General features: G+C 46.0%; 1 protein-coding gene across 3 annotated transcripts; it reads right to left on the reverse strand.

Annotated features, from left to right (window-relative positions):
- Positions 1-11241: 11241 nt before the first annotated feature.
- On the reverse strand, positions 11242-22609 carry Zfp111 (zinc finger protein 111). 3 transcript variants are annotated; one of them, XM_063272638.1, is made up of 4 exons: positions 22209-22604; positions 18817-18934; positions 17776-17902; positions 11242-13620 (listed from the first exon to the last, which is right to left on the reverse strand). In XM_063272638.1, the coding sequence occupies exons 3-4, from the start codon at positions 17852-17854 to the stop codon at positions 11528-11530; spliced, it is 2172 nt and encodes a 723-aa protein (XP_063128708.1). In that variant the 5' UTR covers positions 17855-17902; positions 18817-18934; positions 22209-22604; the 3' UTR covers positions 11242-11527.
- Between the last annotated feature and the right edge of the window lie 342 nt (positions 22610-22951).

Here is a 22951-nt window from a genome sequence, read left to right on the forward strand (position 1 = left end):
ACTAGAATACTGGACACAGTAGTAGGAGATAGAGATAGAGAGAGGGTGGGATCTAGACAGACAGGGAACCTGGGCAATAGAAGACCAAGACCGAATGGGAGTGGAGAGATGCAGAGATGTTCGTTGGAGAAAGATCAGTATTGCAAAGAAAAAGGACATTGGGCCAGAGATTGCCCAAAGAAGAAAGGCAAGACCCCTAAGGACCTGGCTCTTGAAGATGATTAGGGGAGACAGGGCTTGGACCCCCTCCCCAAGCCTAGGGTAACCCTAAATGTGGAAGGGACCCCTATAGACTTTCTGGTGGATACCAGAGCAGAGTATTCAGTCCTAAAACAATCATTGGGAAAATTAAAAGACAAAAAGACTATAGTTGTGGGGGCAACTGGGCAGAAACAATATCATTGGACCACATCTCAAACGTTTGACCAGGGAAAAAGATGGGTGTCCCATTCCTTTCTGGTTATTCCTGAATGTCCTGTGCCTTTGTTAGGAAGAGACTTGTTGACAAAGTTGAAGGAACAGATTCAGTTTACTCAGACAGGACCCGGAGTAAAGTGGGGCACTCCCACTTCCATGATACTGACTTTAAAACTAGACAACAAGAAGCCCCAGACATTAGCAAATGGCTAAAAGAATTTCCAAAAGCCTGGGCGGAGACTGGTGGCATGGGGATGGTGGAGAGGGTCCCTCCCATTGTGGGTGGACTGAAAGCCAGTACCCGATGAGTCGGGAGACCAGAGAATGCCAGTACCATGAGATGACCACCAAGAGCAGCAGCAGCAGTAGAGAACAGGCATCTGGAGCCTAGAAAGACTTTTATCAGAGCTGTTGCTGTTTTGAATGTGAAGATTCTGTGGTTTTGGTTAGCTGGGGCTAAGAGTCAGCTGTTGGTTAACAAGATACCAGAACTATTAAAGTATGACCTTTGCATTACTGGGACTATTGATGTTGGTCAGCTGGAAGAAATTAGTGGTCAGTAAGAAGAGACTAGCATCATTGATGTGAAATCTTCTGGGAAGTGTTTTCTGAGAGCACAAAGAGGCTGTGTTCCAGAGAAAGCCAAGATTAAACCTCATGCTATGGCTGGACTTGGTATTGTCACCCAGGTGGTACTGGTTTTGAAGGCATGAAGCGGTCATGAAGAGCACCTGAGGCTGGACAAGAGAGCCCATGGAAGGCCATTGGTGAAGGTGCAGCCTCAGTTGCAATTGATGGCCCAGGACTGAAGGGGTCATGTAAAGGAGTTGAGGCTTGGCACCATGAAGAGAACCTGTGAAAAAGGCTCAGCTGTGTAAGAGATACTTTTTCAGGATGGGTAGAGGCCTTTCCCACCCGGACAGAGACTGCCAATCAGAATTCCGAATGTAATGGGGTCCGACAATGGACCTATTTTCGTTGCCCAGGTAAGTCATGGACTAGCCACCCAACTGGGGATTAATTGGAAGTTATAGACCCCAGAGGTCAGGACAGGTAGAAAGGATGAATAGAACCTTAAAAGAGTCCTTGATAAAAATTAGCCTTGGAGACCATCAGAGGAGACTGGACAGCCGTCCTGCCCTATGCTTTGTTCCGAGTTAGGAATACCCCAGAGCACTTTAAGCTGACCCCCTATTAGATTCTGTGTGGAGGACCACCGCCCCTTACAGAGGCAGGTGGGGTGTTTGACTCTGATGCTGTTCTTTCTCAATCCCTGCTTACCCGCATGAAAGCTCTCGAGGTGGTCTGGCGTGAGGCCTGGGAACGACTAAGGGAGGCCTACGAGCCCGGAGATCTGAGACATCTCACCAGTTCCAGGTTGGAGACACTGTCCTGGTTCAACACTATTGAGTTGGGAATTTAGAACCTTGCTGCAAGGGGCCGTACCTGGTACTTCTGACAACTCCTACAGCAGTAATGGTAAAAGGCTTTTTGGCTTGGATTCACACCTCACAACACGTCAAGAGAGCACCAGAACCATCTAAAGATGAGTGGAAATTGGAAACGACTATTGATCCTCTTAAGTTGCATCTACGCTGCAAGTGTCTTACAAATAGCAGATAAATATCTAAGCTCGAGGAATCCCTGACCTCCCTCTTGGATGTGGTCTTACAAAACAGGACGGGGCTAGATTTACTCTTCCTCAAAGATGAAGGGCTATGTGTTACCTTAAGAGAGGAACGTTGCTTTTAAGAGACATAGAAGAACGACAAGGAAGGATGGTTCAATAGATCTCCCTGGTTGACTATTTTAATCTCCTCATTAATAGGGTCTCTCTTAATTTTACTCTTGCTCCTTGCCATGTATCCATAATAAGTTAGTAACTTTTGTTAGGGAAAGAGTGAGTGATGTACAGATTTTGTTGTTACGCCAACAATATCATGCTTTAGAAGGACAAGAAAATCAATATTATGAAGATACTGAAGTTTAGTTCTATGATTAGAACTAGCCATTAGAAGAAGTGGGAAATGAAAGGAAAAAGTTTTAAATTGCCCCCTAGACAAAAGTTGAAGCCAAAAGTGGACCCTGGAACTGCCTGTTCCAGAAACTAGCTGATGACAGAAAGAGTAATTGCACCAGCTGGTTCAGCCACTTTGTTCCAGGAACTAGCTAACCATAACAGCAGCTGACCATAATAGCAAGAACTGGTTAACCATAAAGTTAGATTAAAATCTTAAAGAACAATCATGAGAAACAGGAGGTTCTTTCTTGTGATTCGGTAAAAATTTTATGAGAAACAAGAGGTTCTTCCTTGTGATTCGGTATGGTTTTTCCTTTAAATACCCCTTCTTCCAACCATTTGAGGTCGAACTCCTCTACTCCTGCGTGAGATATGAGTCTTGACCCCAGTGCACTGGTTTCTGTCATCCCTATCAATAAAACTCTTGTTGATTGCATCAAGATCGGTCTCTCGTGAGTTCTTGGGGGGTCGAGTCATCCTGAGACTTGAGTGAGGATCTCCCCACTCCAGAGGTCTTTCAATGGGCATTCCCTATTACTCTTAAGGACAAGATATAGTAGAATGTACCCATCAGACCCTAAAAAACATGCTTCATCATTTAAGTGCTACCACAGATGCCTATTCCCTTCCACCCTTACTCCTCAAAATAGACTCAATCGTGTCTTTTCTGTGCTTAATTTTCTCTCATTGGATGTTGAGGGTCGATCAGCAATGGACCGTTTTTGGCATCCTAAGTCGCAAGATTCACATCGTTGGTGCAGCAGAAGGATCCTCTCACAGGACAATGGAAACGTCGTGATCTGGTCCTCATATGGGGCCGAGGCTCTGCTTGTATTTATGACAAGGAAAATGCTGGCTCATGATGGCTGCCATGAAGGCTGACTCATATGGGGCCGAGGCTCTGCTTGTATTTATGACAAGGAAAATGCTGGCTCATGATGGCTGCCAGGAAGACTTATTAGGACATTCATCACTGTCCAGAATGAAGCAATCGTCTCCTCCTGAGACTTCTTTCTCTCTTTTTCAGATGCTGCTCGTCACAAAGATCCTGCTGATCCTGCCTTGGTTCTGGATGGTAGTGACACAACCTAATCTACCTCAGCCCCAACCTCCTAATAGCAGACATTTCCTCTGGAATTAAACATGGGCAGTTCCTTCTGATAGACATGACCCAGTTTGGCCCACCTCCAAGATCACTACTACACCATGGTGGCCCCCTAGCTTGACTTCAGATTGTGTAAGCCTGCCCTAGGTGCTTCAGTCTCCTGGGGGCTGGAAGAGTCCTTTGATTCAGACAAGGCTCCAGAGATAGGTCTTCTGGCTGAGGGCAACAGCGGACAAATCCATGAAGAACAAACTCCTGGATGTGACAATTTTCACAGATGCTCTCTTCTATCTGGTCAAGAGTCCTTTATAGGGCTGGAGAGATGGCTCAGCGGTTAAGAGCACACGACTGCTCTTCCAGAGGTCATGAGTTCAATTCCCGGCAACCACATTGTGGCTCACAACCATCTGTGAAGAGATCTGATGCCCTCTTCTGGTGTGTCTGAAGACAGCTACAGTGTACTTATATATAATAAATGAATAAATCTTAAAAAAAAAAGAGTCCTTTATAATGGGGCATGCCATGCCTCTATAACCTATCCCAATTTCCGATATAGGGCCTCAGATACCACCACATGAGGGTGCTGCATCCCTCTCAAAATTCAGTTCACCGAACAAGGAAAGTCCAAAGACTGGTCACGAGGGTATACCTGGGGCCTAAGAATTTATCAAGCTGAGACTAATTATGGTCTTACCTTTACTATAAAATTACTTAAAGAGCCAGTACACTCTTCTGTTCCCATTCCCATGGGTCCTAATCCTGTTTTGGTTCCTTGGATCCCTCCTGGACCCTCTCCCACTCTGCCTGGATCCCCTACTTCTTCTCAAAAAATTACTTTTCCTTCATTTGCGGCCACCCCCTTAGTTCCTCATATTCTTCTCCAGAGACTAAAAGCCTGAAGCCTGATTCTTACCTTGATTAATCAGACTTTTCTTACAATCAATGCTACTTCTCCCTCTGTGGTAAAGAATTGTTGGCTGTGCTATCAATTCCCAGCCTCCTTTTTATGAAGGTTTTGCTGTTGATGCTGATATTATCCCTACCAATAATTCCCGTTTGTGTCATTGGCAGGCAGAGGAATGGAGTGGCCTCTCACTTTCACAAGTATCTGGTTCGGGATTGTGTTTTACTGGAAGCAACACTCCCACCCAATATACCCATCTTTGTAATCAAACCATCTCCCCAGATAAAGATTCTAGTTACCTTCTGCCACAAAATGATACATGGTGAATATGCCTTGATGGGCTTACCCCTTGTTTGGCCACCAAAGCACTTTCTACTGATAGTTCTGACTTTTGTGTTTTGGTCCAAATTGTTCCTCGATTAGTTTATTATCCCTCTGAGGAATTTTTTCATCTTTGGGATCAGTCTCATGACTCTTCCCTTGGCCTCTCTCGACAGTGGCGTGAGCCATCTCTGCCATCACTATTTCTGTTTTATTGGGACTGGGAGCTGTGGGTGCTGGGACAGGAGTTTCATCACTTATTCTTTCAAACAGCCACCACCAAGAATTGAGTACTACCATTGATGCTGATGTTCAACGCCTTCAACAGGGGGTGGATGACCTTACTGATTCCCTCTCCTCCCTTGCTGAAGTGGTCCTTCAGAATCGTAGAGGTCTTGACCTGCTTTTCCTTCAACAAGGGGGACTGTGCACAGCCCTGAAAGAAGAATGCAGTTTCTATGTGAACAAGACAGGTCTAGTCAAAGAAAGCATGAAGAAAGTGAGAGAGGGCCTAGAAAAAAAGACAGACAGACAGAGAGAGAGAGAGAGAGAGAGAGAGAGAGAGAGAGAGAGAGAGAGAGAGGTGAGAGCTGGTATCAAAATTGGTTTTCCATCTCCCCTTGGCTGACCACCCTTCTTCTAACTTTGTTGGGGCCCTTGGTTGGCCTTCTTTTGCTCATATCTTTTGGCCCCTGGACCTTTAATCACTTAGCTGGCTTTATTAAACAACAAGTAGATAATTTGGCAGTGAAACCTATTCAAGTACATTATCATAGATTGGCTTTAGATGATTTAAGTGAAGAAGGCTTGGCTTTAGTTCCCATCTCCACCCAACCCCGATCTGGGTGATATTGTCCTTTGACTGCCTAAACATTGGCCCTACTTAGCCTCCTTTACCTTTTAGCCTTGGCACTGACATTGATCATGATTCTCTGTCCCCCAGTCAGTCCATGCTGGGTAGAATGTCATAGACCAGACTTTCGAGAGCCTCCTCATTCACCTAAGACAGGAGCCCTGAAGGCTGACAGTGTATCCATTGACGGGTAAGATTAGTTGGCTCCTCGATCGATCCTAAGACAGTTGCTACCCCAAAAGGATAAGAGGAACTTCATTCCCGAGCTATTTGCCACCCTGGAGCGCTAATATCAGGGACCTTTCATCCTTTATTAAAGGGAGGGGGGAGGTGTGGGGAGCTGACTTGCCTGAGACCCTGACATTGAGCTAGTTAGGAGAGAAGAAGAACATATGAAAGTTCACCTAAAGGACAAGCTCAGTGGAAAAAACCCAATGTTCTACCTAAACTTACAGAAGTGCTGATACCAATCTGGTGGTCAGTGTTGCTCAGTAACAAGGCTTGCCAGAAGTGCCGATACGAATCTGGTCCAACAGACCTTGTGGAGGCTCCTGACCTTTTGTTAGGAGCTAACTTCATACGGACCTGGGGCTCATGACCTTTGCAAAAGTGCCAGCTTCCTACAGAGCCCTACAGACCTAGGGCTTGTGACCTTTTGCTGAGAGCCAATTTTCTACAGACCCATGGATTGTGACCTTTTGCTAGGGGCCAACTTCCTACAAGACCTAGGCCAACATCCTGCAGGAGTGAGCCAACTACCCTATTGGCTACTACATCAAGGTCTCCCACCCCCTGAAGACTTCATCTACCCCCTGCCTTTCTACTGTATATAACCAAAGCCTACAAGCATTAAACTTGTCGCCTTGATCAGACTCTTGTCTTGGCATCTTTCTTCATGACTCTTGTCCCCCATTCTCTTCCAGGTACCCTCTGGACCCTTGTTGACTGTCCTGCAGGATGGGACAACTATAGGTGCAAGAACAGAAGATAAAATATTGAATGGGTTTACCTATACAGAATTTCACCATAACTTAGTCACAAAAGCTATGGTTTTTAACTCTCCATGAGCCTGCAGAGGTGTGACAGATGATAGATGTTTAGCCAGATAATTACTCCTAATGGATATGCATGCAAATATTCTCTGTTGTAAACTTATTTGATTTATGGTTTGAATTTATGCGTAAACTTGTGATGAACTTTTTACCATGTGATCATGTATTCTGAGTGATGTATGAATGCTGAGGACAAAGAGCAGAGAAAATCCCCTTTCCCCCTTTTTTCTTAGAGAACTTTCATAGAAAACCTTTTAGAACTTAGAAATTAAGGCTAAAATCACTTCTCAAAGTGTCCCCTTTTTCTTCCTGCAATTTTAACTAGCAGGCCGGGTATTAGAGTTGCACATTCCTGTGGAGATAAAACAAAGGCTACTTTACTTAATCCCCTGCTGTTTTTCAATGATGTTTTAAGCAGTTTCTTCCTTCCGAGGAACACAGAAGGCAGGCCAGTTACTAAAGCCAAGTGACTTATACTTAAGATAGGTAAAAGTTTTTATTATCATACAGCAACCCTAAATACCTCATAAGACCAAGTCTTACCCCCACTGATGCTCTTCCCCTTCCACTGCCTCAATAAGAACCAACAAGAAAGAAGAACAGCCAGGGATGGCCCCCGGCATTAGTAATGACACCTTGAACAGGGACTTCTTGATGTGAACCCTAAAATTCTGTGTATGTCTCAGAAGAACTAGGATATCATCTAGGGCCTAACTAGCCCACTGATTAGTGAAAATCAGTATAGTACAGGTGAGCAATTGGAATCTATGTGGCCTGAAAAGAGGCACCCCTGCCTGAAAAGAAGCCACCCCGATTGATTGCTGCTAAATATAAAGTTCTAAAATGGAATCTGTGCGTTCACCCTGAAAGAAGGCATCTAATACGTTACTGCTAAATGCATAGCTGCCTGTCACTTTTTAAAAAAAATTTTATCTTTATTAACTTGAGTATTTCTTATTTACATTTTGATTGTTATTCCCCATCCCGGTTTCTGGGCCAACATCTCCCTAACCCCTCCCCCCCCCTCTATATGGGTGTTCTCCTCCCCATCCTCCCCCCATTACCGCCCTCCCCCCAACAATCACGTTCACTGGGGGTTCAGTCTTGGCAGGACCAAGGGCTTCCCCTTCCACTGGTGCTGCCTGTCACTTTTAGTGGGAGTCTTATTGGCTAGTATTAAGCACTGGCCTGCTATCTGGGACTGATCCCATAAGTATAAATAGTTTGTAAGGACCAGCAGAGATTCCACCAACTACTGCTAGCACTGAATTGAATCAGGATGGGACAAAGTGAAATCTACAGAGTTCTTTATAGATGTTATTAAGCATTAAGCATACTCTAAAGAAAAAGGCATTAAGATTAGCACTGGCTTTCTTCAGTTTGTACAGGTTTTTAGAAGGGGTAACTGTAGATGTGGGTACATGGGAGAAAGTAGGGTTAGATATTAAAAAGTGGAATGGAGGATTAGGCATGCCCCTTAGAGCATTTGCTATTTGGAATGTGCTTAGAAAGGCATTGGCAGATGACAAAAAAGCCATAGGTGCTCAGGAGACATTAGATTCACCTCCTTGTGAGGGGATCAGGATCTAAAAGCAATGTTTATTCCTCTTCAGAAAAGTCTGAGAAAAGAGCTCGGGAGAGGATAGAGAAGAAGAATAATCAACATCAGAGGAGGACTCTGACTCAGAAAAGAAATTAACAAAATATCATAAATACAACTGCTGGTCTACAATGCAGCATTTAAGTATAAGGGATTCCACAAAGCCCCCTGAAAAACGTAAAAAGGAACAGAAGGGGTCTATTGGATCTGCTGCTGCTGCACACCAAGCTCAGCAACAGGGGGAGTCTTTAGGCTGCTTCTCCGTGAGTATGGAAAATAACAAAGAGGATATGGATCCATTATGGGAACCTTGTGAGGGGACTCCATTACTACAGTTTCGCTCAGGATCTAAATAATGTTTATTCCTCTTCATTGAAATTGCTTGTGACTTCTCATGATCACCTTAAAATAGCCAGAGCCTAACTAAAGATAAATTTTTACTGTGGATGGATATATATATGAACTTGGCTCAAAAAGAGTTATCTAAGATGTCTGAAAAAAAAGAGGGGAATGAAAGGGTTATATGGGGGTTGGGGATTTAGCTCAGTGGTAGAGCACTTACCTAGGAAGCGCAAGGCCCTGGGTTTGGTCCCCAGCTCCGAAAAAAAGAACCAAAAAAAAAAAAAAACCAAAAAACAAAACAAAAGAAAGAAAGGGTTATATGAAATGGGTATTGGGGAATGGTTTGAAGAAACAACTCGACAAAAAAAATAACACAGGGAGAGACACTTGGCAACAGGTCAGGCATGAACTTTTGCAACCTTTCAATTTCCAAAATTTAAAATATCTCCAGGTATCTTCTCTGATCACAGTATTATAAAACTTAAAATCAACAACAAACAAATCTCTAGTAATTAAACCATCTCATGAAAACTAAAGAACATATTACTAATGATGGATGATTTTAAAAAAATCAAGAAATCAAAATTGTTTGCCCTGCTGGAATTAGATTTAAATACAACTCTAATACAAATCCCAAGAGACACATTAATAGCAATCCTAGAAGGGAAATCTAAAGCTCTAAATATGTAGATTTAAAAACCAGAAAGAGCATAAGTAAATGACTTCAAAATGTAATCCAGGAGTTTTGAATAACAAGAACAATCCAAACCCAAATTCAGTAGACAGCAAAAAAGAATTAAACAAAAATTCAAAGCAGAAATTGATAAAATTGAAGCAGAGAAAAATAATCAATGGCTTTAACAACTGTTCTTTGCTATAGTAAACATCAACAAGATTTGGGCCCAAATAACCAAAAGAAAAAATGGAGGAAAGGAAGGAAGGAAGGAAAGAAGAAAGGAAAGAAGGAAGGAAGGAAGGAAGGCAAGCCAGTGGGCAGATATAGTGACAGACATGATGGACAGAAAGAAGGAAAGAAACGAGACAGATATAGGGAGGGAGGGAAGGAGGAAGAGAGGGAGGGAGAGATCAACCACTAAAGATCTTAACTTTTCCTCACACAAGAAACCTTTGCATAGGGGCTGGGGATTTAGCTCAGTGGTAGAGTGCTTACCTAGGAAGTGCAAGGCCCTGGGTTCGGTCCCCAGCTCTGAAAAAAAGAACCAAAAAAAAAAAAAAAAAAAAAAAGAAACCTTTGCATAATAAGCAGAGCTAATGACAATAGTTACTGTCTTAAATACTAAAGATGAGCCCTTGTAAAACCTGCTCCAGTATTTTATAGCTATTTCATGATTCTAGCCCCAACTTTCAGAATTACAAGTCTCGCCTTCATTTAGAAATTGCCTTTTCTCTATTGGACATGTTCAAGTTCATTCTATGCTTTCTGGTCCTACGCATGAAGGTAAAGATTAAATTAATTCCTTGATAAAAAAAAAAGTTGTTGCTTTTCCTACAAAGGCAACTTTGCAAAAAATCTTTTTTTCTTCCTTTTTTTCCGGAGCTGGGGACCGAACCCAGGGCCTTGCGCTTGCTAGGCAAGCGCTCTACCACTGAGCTAAATCCCCAACCCTAACTTTGCAAAAATCTTACAGCACTCAGTTAAATTGTTCCTGCATCCCTACAGAGCTGTAGCTTTTCCTGGGAGTTAACCCCTCACACGAGCCTGTATCCTTGTGACTTAAAACAGACAGATGTTACACATGCCCTGTCTTTTGGAAAGTTAGCCTTTATTCCTGTACAAATGGACACTTAATTCTCATTGTTATTTATACCTTTGCCTAACCTGGGAAAACTTTCAAGGACATGATACAGTATGTTTCATTATTTTATAATCTTGGATAGACCAAGGGCTTTTAAAAATCAGACAATACCCTTGTTTGAAGCTGAAGAGCTTTTTTAGAAAATTGGTGTTTGACTTTTTCTCATACTCCTGACATTCCCTACAGTTCACAGGGGCACGCTATTATGAAACAAACTCATTAGACCTTAAAAGACAGACCTCTCAATTAGAAAATAAGATCATGGGGTTGGGGATTTAGCTCAGTGGTAGAGCGCTTGCCTAGCAAACGCAAGGCCCTGGGTTCGGTCCCCAGCTCCGAAAAAGAGAAAAAAAAGAAAAAAAAAGAAAGAAAATAAGATAATTACTCATCCTGGAAGTGGGTTTGGCTTAATGCTGCGTGTGTTGTGTTAATTTCAGTCCCCAAAACTGCAGGTAAGACACCGAGGGACTGCACCTCAGTTGATTCTGATTGGTAAATAAAGATGCCAGCTCGTGCACATGTCTTTCATTTTTGAATCCAGAGAGCTGTTGGGCAGGTGTGCGTGCAACCTGTTGGACACAGAGAGCAGTTTAACTAATTCATGCTACACGCATCCCCTTATCATATGTTATAGAACAAAAAAATAAGTTCCCCATTAAAATCTCAAGCCTCTAGCAAGATAAAGACCTACTAATTGGACAATAAAAGAGACTGGATGTTTATTCAGGAGTAGACCACTTCAGCCATCATCATCTGGAGACTCCCCACCCGAGCTACAGACCCCATCAAAAGAAGATACTGAAGACACAGTTCCTGATTGCATCTGATTGAGCTTTTAATTCTATATCCAGGGGATACAGGGGATGCAAAATTGTTAAATATAAATCTATATGTGTCATTTCCTACCAGGATGCTATCTGACTAATTGTATAATTTCACCATGTGTCATACTGCTTTTTCTCATTGTATACTAGCTACCTTACACTTTGTTTTCAATTATTTTGTAACAGCCTTGATATAATGATCCTGCTGTGTTTACATTGGATCAGACTGTTAATCGGAAGTGTGAGGTCTGACTGAAGCCCTTCCCACACTGCTAACCGTGCAGGGTTTTTTCTCCTGTGTGGACCCTCCGGTGAGCACTAAGCCCTGAGCTCCAGATGAATTCCTTCCCACACTCCTCACACTTGAACGGCTTCTCCCCAGTGTGAATTCTCCGATGGACTTGGAGACCAGACTTTTGACTAAAGGCCTTCCCACAGGTGTCACATTTGTAAGGCTTCTCCCCTGTGTGAACCCTCTGGTGGGACTGGAGGTGTGAGACCTGACTGAACCTCTTCTGGCACTCATTGCATTGGAAGGGTTTCTCGCCGGTGTGAATTCGCTGATGAGTTCGTAGACTTGAGGCAAGACTGAAGCCTTTCCCACACTCTGTGCATTCATAGGGCTTCTCTCCCGTGTGGACCCTCCGGTGAGCAGTAAGCCCTGAATTCAAGCTGAACTCCTTCCCACACTCCTCACATTTGAATGGCTTCTCCCCAGTGTGAATTCTCTGATGGATTTGAAGACTGGACCTCTGGCCGAAGGCTTTCCCACACGTGTCACACTTGTAGGGCTTCTCCCCAGTGTGCACTCTCTGGTGGGCCTGGAGGTTCCAGGCCTGACTGAATCGCTTTTGGCATGCATTGCATTTGAATGGCTTCTTGCCAGTTTGGACTCTTTGATGAGCCTGTAGACTAGACGCTAGACTGAAGCTTTTCCCACACTCCTCACATTTATAGGGTTTCTCTCCCGTGTGAACTCTCTGGTGGGTGTGAAGGTTTGAACTATAGCTGAAGCGTCTGCCACAGTATTCACACTTATATGGCTTCTGATCTGCATGAATTTTTTCGTGGGCCTGGAGGTGTGACAAATAATTGAAGCCCTTCCCACACACCTCACACTTGTAAGGTTTCTCTCCAGTATGTACTCGGCGGTGGATGTTGAGATCCATGCTACAGCGGAAGCTCTTCCCACAGCTGTTGCACCGATAGGGCTTCTCCTGTATGTGCACTCTCTGGTGAGTCTGAAGATTCGAGTCCCGGCTGCTGCCCTTTCCACACACATCGCGATGAAGTGTCTTCTCTTTTATATGGATCTGCCGGTGTCTTTGGAAACTTGAGGCTGAACTGAAACACTTCCCACACTCTTCACATTTATATGGCTTCTCTCCTGTGTGGACCCGCTGATGGCTGTGGAGGTTGAAGCTCAAGCTGAAACACTTCCCACACTCTTCACATTTATATGGTTTCTCTCCTGTGTGGACCCGCTGATGAATGTGAAGGTTGAAGTTCAAGCTGAAGCACTTCCCACACTTGTCACACTTGTATGGTTTCTCCTTGCTGTGGAATCTCTGGTGGGTGTGAAGGTTTGAAATACAGCTGAAGCGTTTACCGCACTCTCCACACTTATATGGCTTCTCTCCTGTGTGAATTCTCTCGTGGGCCTGGAGGTGTGACCACCGCAAGAAACCCTTCCCACACACTTTACACCGGTAAGGTCTCTCTCCAGTGTGTACTTGGCGGTGGATGCTAAGACCAGAGCTACGACTGAAGCTTTTCCTACAGCTGTTGTCCCTGCAGGGCTTCTCCCCCGTGTGCACTCTCCGGTGAGTCTGGAGAGCTGAGCTCTGACTGAAACCCTTGCCACACTCATGACACCAGTAGCGCTTTCTTCCTGGATGAACACTTTGTTGAATGGGGACGCTAGAGCTATGCCTGCTGTCCTCCTGTGTTCTTTGTACAGGGGAATGCTGAGTCAACAGCTCTGGCTTGTTTTTCATCAGAGTCTGCAGACAGTGTTTCTGATGGTTCTGTCTTTTCCTAAGATGTGTTTTACACCAAGACCCCTGGGCTCTCCCAGACAGAAATTCCTGATTTTCAGTAGTGCTGGAATGGTCACGTGTCAGACTGTCGAGAGAACTGTCATCCTCAGAAGCCCGGGGAGGCTCCTCTGCTTCCCTGTGGCAGGAGGAGTGGCCTTGCTCCAGGAAGTGAGAACCCTTTCCTTGAGTGTTGACTACAGCTTCCGGAGCTCTGGCCAGTTTGTTGGCATCGTGGCCTGTTATTTCCCAGTACAGAAGCTGCCCCAGTAAAAGGCACCTTATTCCTGTTGCATCAACGGTCTTCATCTTATTTGGACTCTGGCCTCCTGAAAGAACAGAGAATAGAAGGTGATATCAGCAAGGACGGGGACGTTATTTCTCCCTGGAAACATTAACTGGAGACCAGCATCCAAGATGAACATACAAGGGTTCTGAGGAAGAAAGATCTAGAACAAACAGGACGCACATTCAAGAACCAGCCACAACTGACCATGAGACTGTCGGGAGCAGAGAAAACCAGACCTGCCTGGTCCGAACCTGACTCATCCAAATTATGAGAGTGTAATGGGAAGGCGTGGGGAGCTTTGGAGGCTGAGGAAGAGATAAACAGCAAAGGCCCAAATGATGATGTCCAGTTTGAGGAAGTTACTGTGTTTCAGAGAACACAAGTAGGAGGGGACTGGAATAACTTCATCTCACAAGCGTGCTTGGAAACTATGAGGAGAGAGCTACAGCTACACTGATTGGGGAAGGGATTTTTCTGGAGGCGGGAGGGAGTGGGAAGGGTGGCTGCGGGGAGGGGGAGGCAGCCTAGAAGGGCAGGAGCGAATGGGTTTCTTTTTTTTTTTTTCCCCAGGAGCTGAGGACCAAACCCAGGGCCTTAGCAAGCGCTCTACCACTGAGCTAAATCCCCAACCCCGGAATGGGTTTCTTTAAATGCCTGTTTTCCAACCCAAGAAGGCCAGACTCACAAAGGAGCAGGGGAAGGGGCTCAATAAAGAAGGCAGACCTCGGGGGTTGGGGATTTAGCTCAGTGGTAGAGCGAGCGCTTGCCTAGCAAGCGCAAGGCCCTGGGTTCGGTCCCCAGCTCCAAAAAAAAAAGAACCAAAAAAAAAAAAAAAAAAAAAAAAGGGCAGACCTCAGCTGCCAACCTAACACAGACGTCCTGACAGAATAACAAAGCTTATAACACTACTTGAGAGGTACACCAAAGAAACAAGAAGATAAACCAAGACCAAACTATAAGGACAGGAAACAGCTACGATGAACGGGACAACTGCTGAAGCTGAAAACAGAAACAGGTGCCTTAGAAGATCCCTGTTCCCGGGATGCAGTTAGCTCAGCGGCTTGTACAACACATCCGGCTGGCATGGTTAGTGTGAGAGAGAAAAGGAAGCAGAGGGATGGGGCTACAGGTTGGGAGAGGGATGCTCTTGTGAGCGACAGGGAAAGATGCTACTGCAGCTGCACAACGGGCACAGGCTTCATGGAGCTGTTGCCTAAAATGTGCAACCATTCCGATTTTGGTGTACGTCACCACAACTAAATCTAACTCTGTGGTACCAGGTGTGGTGGTGCTTAGACACCAGCAGAGGCAAGTGCGGAATAGGGAGAGTGAGCGGGAGGCGCGTGTAACGCTGCCTCTCAGAGAAGGGCCTGTGAGGACTGCTGAGAAGACAGATGAGGGGGGGTGTTAAGGGGGAGGAGGTCACTGCACTCCGACAGGGAAGAGCATTCTGAGCAGAGAGAAGTAAGCGACAATAGCTGAGACACAAAGACCAAAACCGTTGTAGAAATTATTTAATACTGACCCAGGGTTTCTACCCTGCCTTGGCTATTTAGTTCTCGGATAAAAGACACAGAACCTGGGCTGGAGAGATGGCTCAGCGGTTAAGAGCACTGACTGCGGGGTTGGGGATTTAGCTCAGTGGTAGAGCGCTTGCCTAGCAAGCGCAAGGCCCTGGGTTCGGTCCCCAGCTCCGAAAAATAGAAAAAGAGCACTGACTGCTCTTCCAGAGGTCCTGAGTTCAAATCCCAGCAACCACATGGTGGCTCACAACCATCTGTAATGAGATCTGGTGCCCTCTTCTGGCCTGCAGTCACATATGCAGGCAGAATGCTGTACATAAAATAAACAAAATAAATCTTTAAAAAAAAAAAAAAGACACAGAACCTTTATATTTACAATAAGCCTTGTAAAGCACAAGAGCTGGGCATAGTAACCCTTTATGTTATTAGGTCCTACTTTCCTATCAACAACCCTGAGTTATTACTTACTGTGTTTCATCTGGACTGCTCTTAAGTCCAGTTGGCCAGCCCCCAGGGCCATGTTCTCTTGAGCTCACCTAACCCATGGCTGCTTCTCCTTCATCCTTCACCTTCTCTTCCCCCTCATCGTTGTCTTCCCAGCCCCAAGCCTGAGCATCTTTTTTTTTTTTAAGATTTATTTATTATATATGAGTACACTGTAGCTGTCATCTTCAGACACACCAGAAGAGGGCATTGGATCCCATTACAGATGGTTGTGAGCCACCATGTGGTTGCTGGGAATTGAACTCAGCACCTCTGGAAGAGCAGTCAGTGCTCTTAACCACTGAGCCATCTCTCCAGCCCATGCCTGAGCATCTTAAACCCCACCTATGTCTTTCCTGCTCAGCTATTGGCTGTTGGCATCTTTATTTATCAAACAGAGATAACTCGGGAGCTGGGCCACTGGGGTCTAAGTGAAGACTCCAGCTCTTGGGGGCCCACACTGCAGTAGGCAGCAAGACCAAACCTCAACATGAAAGCAGGGGGTGTGGGGAAGGAGATCAGTAGAGCTGGAGTGTGAGGGACTAGGAAGATGGATTTCCAGTCAGGCCCAGTGGACTAAATAAACCTGTAATACTCGTGCTTGGGAAGCTGAGGCAGGAGGATCACAAGTTTCTGGCCAAGACTGGTCTACATAGCAAGACTATTCCACAAAACAATAACTTACCAACAACCTGATTCTACAGAGTGAAACGGGTGCCCAACAGTCTGAGACAGGGAGCGATACAATGGGATTCTTCAGTTGTGGGGAGGAGGAAGCACCCGACACAGGACCAGAAGCAGTCCTGGGGGTTGAGGGACTGTATTTACTTGTCTGGGTCAAGCACATAAGAAAGGAGTTGTGGAAAATCCCTGAAACTAAGGAAAGCCTCCAAGGCCAAGCATGTGTTCAGGGTGTCCCTGCATGGAGGCCCAGAGAGGCCATTTCGTAAAGCTGGGAAGGTGAAGATTGCCTTGGAGACCCCAGTAAGTCAGAAGTGCGACAGACGTGGGATGCCTGTCGAGGAGAGCTACTAACAGGGAGTGGAGCCAGCCCGAGAGAGGAAGTGTGCTGCAGTCAACGGCGCTGAAAGGAGCTGGAGAGCTGCGGGCGCTGTGACATCGGACAGAGGTGCAGAGTCTGGAGTTTGCTCTCCTGGTTTCTCTTCTTGCTTTGGTTCAGTGTCTCCTCACTGTGCTCCCCCCCTTCTACACTGGGAGAGCCTGTGCCCCTGTGTGTGGGATTCTGTGATCTGCTCTTTGATTTAGATTTTATAGGGGGTTACAGTGAAGAGATCGTATGAGACTCAGGAGACACTGAACTTTGAACTGTGAAATCATTGTTGAGACTGTGGTAGGCTCTGGGGACTTTTGTGGTTGGACTGAGTGCATTGTGCATTCTGCTATGGGTACAAGTCCATGGGGGCCAGGGACGGAATATGGTGGACAGAATAGGTATGGCCGCCACAGCCTCATGTGTTAGGAAGTAGCAAGTCTCGAAGGTATCAGAAGGTGTGGCCTTGTTGGAGGAAGACTGTGCGGTGTGGGCTTTATAGTTTTGAGGACTCTAGCCAGGCCCAGTATCTCTCCCTTGATGCTGCCTACATATCTGGATGTAGAATTCTCTGCTACCACGTCTGCCTGAACGCTGCTACGCTCCCCGCCGTGATAACAGTGGAGTAAACCTCGGAAACGGCAAACAAGCACCACTAAATGCTTTCCTTTACGGTCATGGCATTGACTAAGACAAACATAAATACGCAAGTGCACATACACACACGCACGCACACACACACACACACACACATACACACACACACACACACACAAGAAATGTTAAAAAAAATAGTATTTAAAGCACAACATCTATGTACAAAATGCAGTTTTAAAGAATAAAGTGGAGGCCGGAGAGGTGGCTCGCCATACAGAGCACTGGGTGCTTTTGCAGAGGACCCAGGGTGGGCTCACAACCATCTGTAACTCCAGATCCAGGGGTTACAGCCTGGATCTTCTGGCCTCTGTGGGCATCACGACATCACGAGTGAGTGTGGCACAGACACACATGCAGACAAACACTCAAATAGACATGAAATACAAACTAAGTAAACCTGAAAGGAGAGCAGTGGAGAGCAACACACACACACGGGATGTGAACTTCTGACATCGCCAAGGACACAGGGCCCCATCCTCACCCACTGCCAGGAGGTTCCTGAGGTTCTCCAGCATCACATCGTGGTACAGCTTCCTCTGGGCAGCGTCCAGCAGCCCCATCTCCTCCTTACTGAAGACCACGGCCACGTCCCTGAACGTCACTGCCTCCTGTGACAGCAAACACATGACACCACAGATTCATATCCAGTGCCACTAGGACCCGAGCGTCTGTTCACACAGCATCTATTGTCCTAGTTATGGCTTCTATTGCTGGGACAAATCACCATGGCCAAAAGGGCAAGTTGGGGAGAAAAGGGTTTATTAGGCTCACACTTCCATATTCCTGTTTATTACTGAAGGAAGTCAGAATGGTTACTGAGACAGGCCTGGGCCCTGGAGGGAAGAGCTGATGCAGAGATCACGGGGAGGTGCTACTCACTGGCTTGCTCATCATGGGTTGCTCAGCCTGCTTTCTTATAGAACCCAGGACCATCAGCCCAGGGATGGCCCCACCTGCAGTGGGCTGGGCCCTCCCACACTGACCACTAATTGAGACAAGGCCTTACAGCTGGATCCTAAGGAGGCATTTCCTCAACTGAGGCTCCTGCTTCCCTTCCGACTCTAGTTGGTGTCAACTTGACACACATCACCAGCCAGCACACCTATTCACCTGTCCATGGCTACAGGGGGGGTGCTAAGGGACAAAGAGAGAAAATGCTGTGCAAGGAACTTGATGTCATTTCCACAGCTGGGTCTCTAGGTCCAGGACATTAACTGTAAAGTCATGGATTTCAGAATTAGCGTCAACCACTGTCAGGGGTAATGTGCTGACTTTGTACTGGAGACAGCTGGCAATGCCCGGCTACTCCTATACCCATGATGCCCAGCTCCTCCTACACCTATGATGCCCAGTCCACTTCTCTAATTCTTTTTTTTCTTCCTTTTACACTTTCCCATGCACAGTGCACGTTGAGCACATGTCCCCACTGTCCCCTCTCATCCCTCCTCCTCCAGACCTCTCTTCTCACCAATTCCCCTCTTACTCCATGCAGTTCAGAGAGGCTCAGCTGCAGAGCACTTACCCAGCATGCAGGGGTCCTGTTTCCAATCCTAGCCTCGTGGGGAACTGGGAAGCAGCCCGACTTACCTGTAACTTGGTCATCGTTCTCTTCTCTTTCAGGCAGGGCTCTGGGAAGCAAGCTGGGGGAGGAAGGGCTTTGTGAGCACATTGCTAGGACAGTCGGTCCACATGGCTTCCTCAGCTTCTCCATCAGCCCCAAGTGCTGTGCGGCTGAGCTGGCTTTCCTACCTACTTCCTGCTGATCGCTAGTGTAAGGCACCGGGGTACCGGACCACGGGTGCCTCACCTCACTCACAGCAAAGGGTTAGGAAAGCCACATTCTCTGTTTCCAGGAGGAGCTTCAGAGATGTGGGGCGCCCCTACCTTCACAAGGCTGCCTGTGGTGATAGGTTTTCCAGAAAAACAAATGTTTAAGAAGCCCGAACTCTGGGGTTGGGGATTTAGCTCAGTGGTAGAGCGCTTGCCTAGCAAGCGCAAGGCCCTGGGTTCGGTCCCCAGCTCCGAAAAAAAGAAAAGAAAAAAAGAAAAAAAAAAAAAAAAAAGAAGCCCGAACTCTGATGATTGCTGTGTCATGACTGACCACCACTCTCAGAAAGGTCTGTCAATGTGACAGCTATCTTACGTATTATCGTTTCCAAACATGGGAGTGAAATTATCCCCCTGTGTCTCACGTAAAAGTTTTAATAACATTGTTTACTTGAAATAGCCTCTACAAAGTCTCTTCTCCCATGCTCATAAAGATAACAACTAATAAAAACCTAAAGCTGTGAGGTAAGGGGAGTTTGGCCCTGGGAGATTGCTCAGCAGGTAAAGGTAACTGTCACTGAAACTGATCTGCTGAGTTCTAGTCTCTGGACCCCACACAGTGGAAGGAGAGACTGGGCTTCTAAAAGTCGTCTTCTGATCTCGGTATATAAGCTGTGGCATGTCTACATCTCTAAGCAAGTTATTAAGTAAGTAAATAAGTGTACTGGCTGGTTTTGTGTGTCAACTTAACACAAGCTAGAGTTATCACAGAGAAAGGAGCCTCAGTTGAGGAAATGTCTTCATGAGATCCAGCTGTAAGGCATTTCTAACTAGTGATCAAAGTGGGAGGACCCAACCCACTGTGGGTGGTGCTATCCCGTGCTGGTAGTCTTGGGATAAGAGAGCAAGCTGAGCAAGCAAGCCAGTAAGTAACATCCCTCAATGGCCTTTTCATCAGCTCCTGCTTCCCGCCCTGTCTGACTTCCAGTCCTGACTTCCTTTGGTGATGAACAGCAGTGTGGAAGTGTAAGCTGAATAAACCCTTTCCTCCCCAACCTGCTTCTTGGTCATGATGTTCGTGCAGGAATAGAAACCCTGACTGAGACAAATTGGTACCAGGTATGGGATATTCCTGTGAAAACGTGGCCATGTTTTGGGGAGGACTGTGGAAGGACTTTGGGACTTTGGGCTAGAAGAGCCATCGGGATGTTGAGAGCTCTGTGGGATGCTCTGTAGGAGCTTGGAAGGTAATGTTGAGAATAGCGCAGAAGATGGAGGCCTGGGTTGTGAAATTTCAGAGGGAAGATCAAAGACTCTTATCAGGGCTGTTGCTGTTTTGATTGTGAAGATTCTGTGGTTTTGGTTAGCTGGGGCTGAAGAATCAGCTGTGATTAACAAGATACCAGAACTACTAAAGTGAAACCTTGCATTACTGGGACTATTGATGCTGGTCAGCTGGAGCTAAGGAATTAGTGGTGATTAAGAAGAGACTAGCATCGGGGCTGGGGATTTAGCTCAGTGGTAGAGCGCTTGCCTAGGAAGCGCAAGGCCCTGGGTTCGGTCCCCAGCTCCGAAAAAAAGAACCACAAAAAAAAAAAGAAGAGACTAGCATCATTGAGGTGAAATCTTCTGGGAAGTGTTTTCTGAGAGCACAAAGAGCCTGTGTTCCAGAGAAAGCCAAGGTTGTATCTCGTGCTGTAGCTGGACTTGGTAGTGTGTAAGAGTCACCCAGGTGGTACTGGTTTTGAAGGCATGAAGGGGTCATGAAATGCAGCTGAGGCTGGGCACTGTGAGAGGCCAGGAGAGGCCATTGGTGAAGGTGCACCCTCAGCTGCAACTGATGGCCCAGGACTGAAGGGGTCATGCAAAGGAGCTGAGGCCTGGCACCATGAAGAGAGCCTGTGAGAGGCGATTGGTGAAGCCTAGTTGCAGCGGAAGACAGCAGTGTTTTGGAGATGCCAGTACCATGAGATGACCACCAAGAACAGCAGCAGCAGTGGAGAACAGACAGCTGGAGCCTAGAAGACAAAGTGTGTGCTATAAAGGGAAGAGCTGGAAAAGTGACCCAAGCTCTTGGGAGCTCAGAAGATTGTGAGTGGATCCCAGACATTGGACAGTTAAGAGGTTGATTTCACTTTTGATCATGACAGTGTCCTGATATTTTTCCCTCTTGAAGGAATAAAGTATTTTAGTGGATCCCACAGTTTAGAGACTTTGAATTGTAAAAAGATTTTGAATTTTAAAAGAAATTTAAAAGGATTGAATTTTTTTTTCTTTTTTCTTTTTTTCGGAGCTGGGGACCGAACCCAGGGCCTTGCGCTTGCTAGGCAAGTGCTCTACCACTGAGCTAAATCACCAACCCGGATTGAAATTTTAATATGTAAGAATTTGTAAAGACTGTGGGACTCTTAAAGTCATTTAGATCTTGCAGATGAATAAGAAAGTAAGGGTTGAGGCTTAATAGTGATGTATTTGTGTGTCAACTGGACACACAAAGTGACAAGGGGTCAATTGTACTGACTGGTTTTGCATGTCAACTTGACACAAGCTGTAGTTATCACAGAGAAAGGAGCCTCTGTTGAGGAAATGCCTCCACGATTTCCAGCTGTAAGGCATTTTCTCACTTAGATAGCAAGGGGGGAGGACCCAGCCCATTGTGGGTGGTGCCATCCCTGGGCTGTAGTCTTGGGTTCTATAAAAAAAAAAAAAAAAAAAAAAAAAAAAAGGCAGGGGTTGGGGATTTAGCTCAGTGGTAGAGCCCTTGGTTAGGAAGCGCAAGGCCCTGGGTTCGGTCCCCAGCTCCGAAAAAAAGAACCCAAAAACAAAAAAAACAAAAAACAAACAAATAAACAAAACAAAAAAAAAAAAAACAAAAAAAACAAAAAAACAAAAAAACAAAAACCTGAGCAAGCCAGGGAAAGCAAGCCAGTAAGTAACATCCTCCATGGCCTCTGCATCAGCTCCTGCTTCCTGTCTTGCTTGAGTTCCAGTCCTGACTTCCTTTGGTGATGAACAGCAGTGTGGAAGTGTGAGCTGAATAAATCCTTTCCTCCCCAACTTACTGAGACAGTAAGTAAGTAAGTACGAAAGAAAGTAAGTAAGAAAGTAAATAAATACAAAAATTACATCAAAACCAGAGTTGCATACCATTTAAGGCTTCAGGACACTGGACATCTCTAATTACAGCTCCTCTGCCAGGCTCTCATGGGAAGCTAGACTCTTCTGGGGCTCCACAAGCAGCTGAGATGGGTCCAGGAATCCCGAGCAGCGCCACCTCAGGCAGAGCCCAGCTAGAAAGGACCGGCCGCCGCCTCCGCCGCCGCTTCCACCGTCGCCCACTTCTCCCCGGCGCAGATCCGTCCCCGAGGAGACACACCGGGAGGACAAGCGCACAGGGCCACAGAATAATCCAGGTTCTCACTTCACTTAAAGTGCCACCAGGCCGCCTTGGCTTGAGGAAATGGAAGCGACTTTGGCAGCTGCGGGAGCGGGAATGCCTATTCCCAGAATGCCTCAGTGGAAGCGCCTAGCTCTGGTGCTCTTCCCCAGAAGACATTCTGGGACTACATTTCCCAGAATGCTAACGTTTGGTTATACTCCAGGCTGTTTTAACTATAGTTAGGTAGTTAGGTCCCTAGAAATAGCTTTTTGGGAGCTTGTTCTCCTGAGTTGCTTTTTTTTTGTTTCTGTTTTGTTTTCCATTTGTAAAATGCCACGAAAAACAATTGTAGATACATTTTTTGGGTGGTAGTGGTGATGGTCGTGTCCTGTCCGCACCCCATCAGTCCGCGTCCCTGTTCTGTCCGTTTCCCCCACCCCAGGTGCGCAAGACAGAGTTTCTCTGTGTAGCCCTGGCTGCCCTGGAACTCCCTGTATATCCAGGGTAGCAT

Source organism: Rattus norvegicus, chromosome 1, assembly GCF_036323735.1.
Source record: "Rattus norvegicus strain BN/NHsdMcwi chromosome 1, GRCr8, whole genome shotgun sequence".
NCBI classification, from domain to species: Eukaryota; Metazoa; Chordata; class Mammalia; order Rodentia; family Muridae; genus Rattus; species Rattus norvegicus.